General features: G+C 33.4%; 1 protein-coding gene across 1 annotated transcript in view; it reads right to left on the bottom strand.

The window, feature by feature from the left end:
* Positions 1-676, bottom strand: part of LOC107572265 (DENN domain-containing protein 1C-like) — a 19,172-nt gene extending 18,496 nt beyond the window's left edge. Inside the window, exons 1-3 of the mRNA XM_016258688.1 lie at positions 672-676; positions 220-226; positions 151-157 (exon numbers count right to left, since the gene is read on the bottom strand). Of these exons, the coding sequence (XP_016114174.1) occupies positions 151-157; positions 220-226; positions 672-676 (19 nt within the window). The remainder of the gene's footprint in view (positions 1-150; positions 158-219; positions 227-671) is intronic.
* Positions 677-694: the final 18 nt, after the last annotated feature.

The raw sequence follows: 694 nt of genomic DNA, 5'->3' as shown, positions 1-694 counted from the left end.
ACCCAGCAGTAGGCCTATAGTAAATTGCAAACAATATTTAAAATAAATAAAACAGTCCACCATGTTTATTGATATATTACCTGATATATAATGTATGTATGACCTACTGTGTAAACAATCATTTCAGAGCAATTTATTGTAGCCACTTACCCTGAAACTACATGGAACAAGGGGGAACAAGCACCACTTTAAATTACAGCCTGCAAATGCTGTATTTACCCTGTAACTACATGGAACAAGCGAGGAACAAGTTGGACTTAAACACAGAACAAGTGTAAATTTGCACAGTAATTACAGAGAAAAATATTGCACTAGTTTTAATTTAATTGTTCTACTTTTTTTTTTTTTTTTTATTATAACACCACAGTATACATCCACTGAAATACAAATGTTGTATCATGTATTTTTTCTGTGAACAGCTGGAAAGAGGTAAGCTTGTCTTAAGCTGCATTGAACCTTGATGGTATATCATGCAAAGTTATTTGGTGATAGTGGTGCTGAGAAGTTGCTGGTGTGAAGTTGCTGAAATCGACGAATAAGCTTTTATAAGGTAAGTAGACTCGTGAATTATAAATCATAGCAGAAACTCCTTAACTCATTTCACTATAGATGTCCAGTTTTGTTGTTCAGTAATCTCCATCATGTCCGTCCTTTTATAATAGAATGTGTACCCCATGGTTAAAAAATACCTATA

This window comes from Sinocyclocheilus grahami, unplaced genomic scaffold, assembly GCF_001515645.1.
Source record: "Sinocyclocheilus grahami isolate Dianchi unplaced genomic scaffold, SAMN03320097.WGS_v1.1 scaffold1726.1, whole genome shotgun sequence".
In the NCBI taxonomy this organism is placed as follows: Eukaryota; Metazoa; Chordata; class Actinopteri; order Cypriniformes; family Cyprinidae; genus Sinocyclocheilus; species Sinocyclocheilus grahami.
This window is presented reverse-complemented; position numbering and strand designations above follow the sequence as displayed.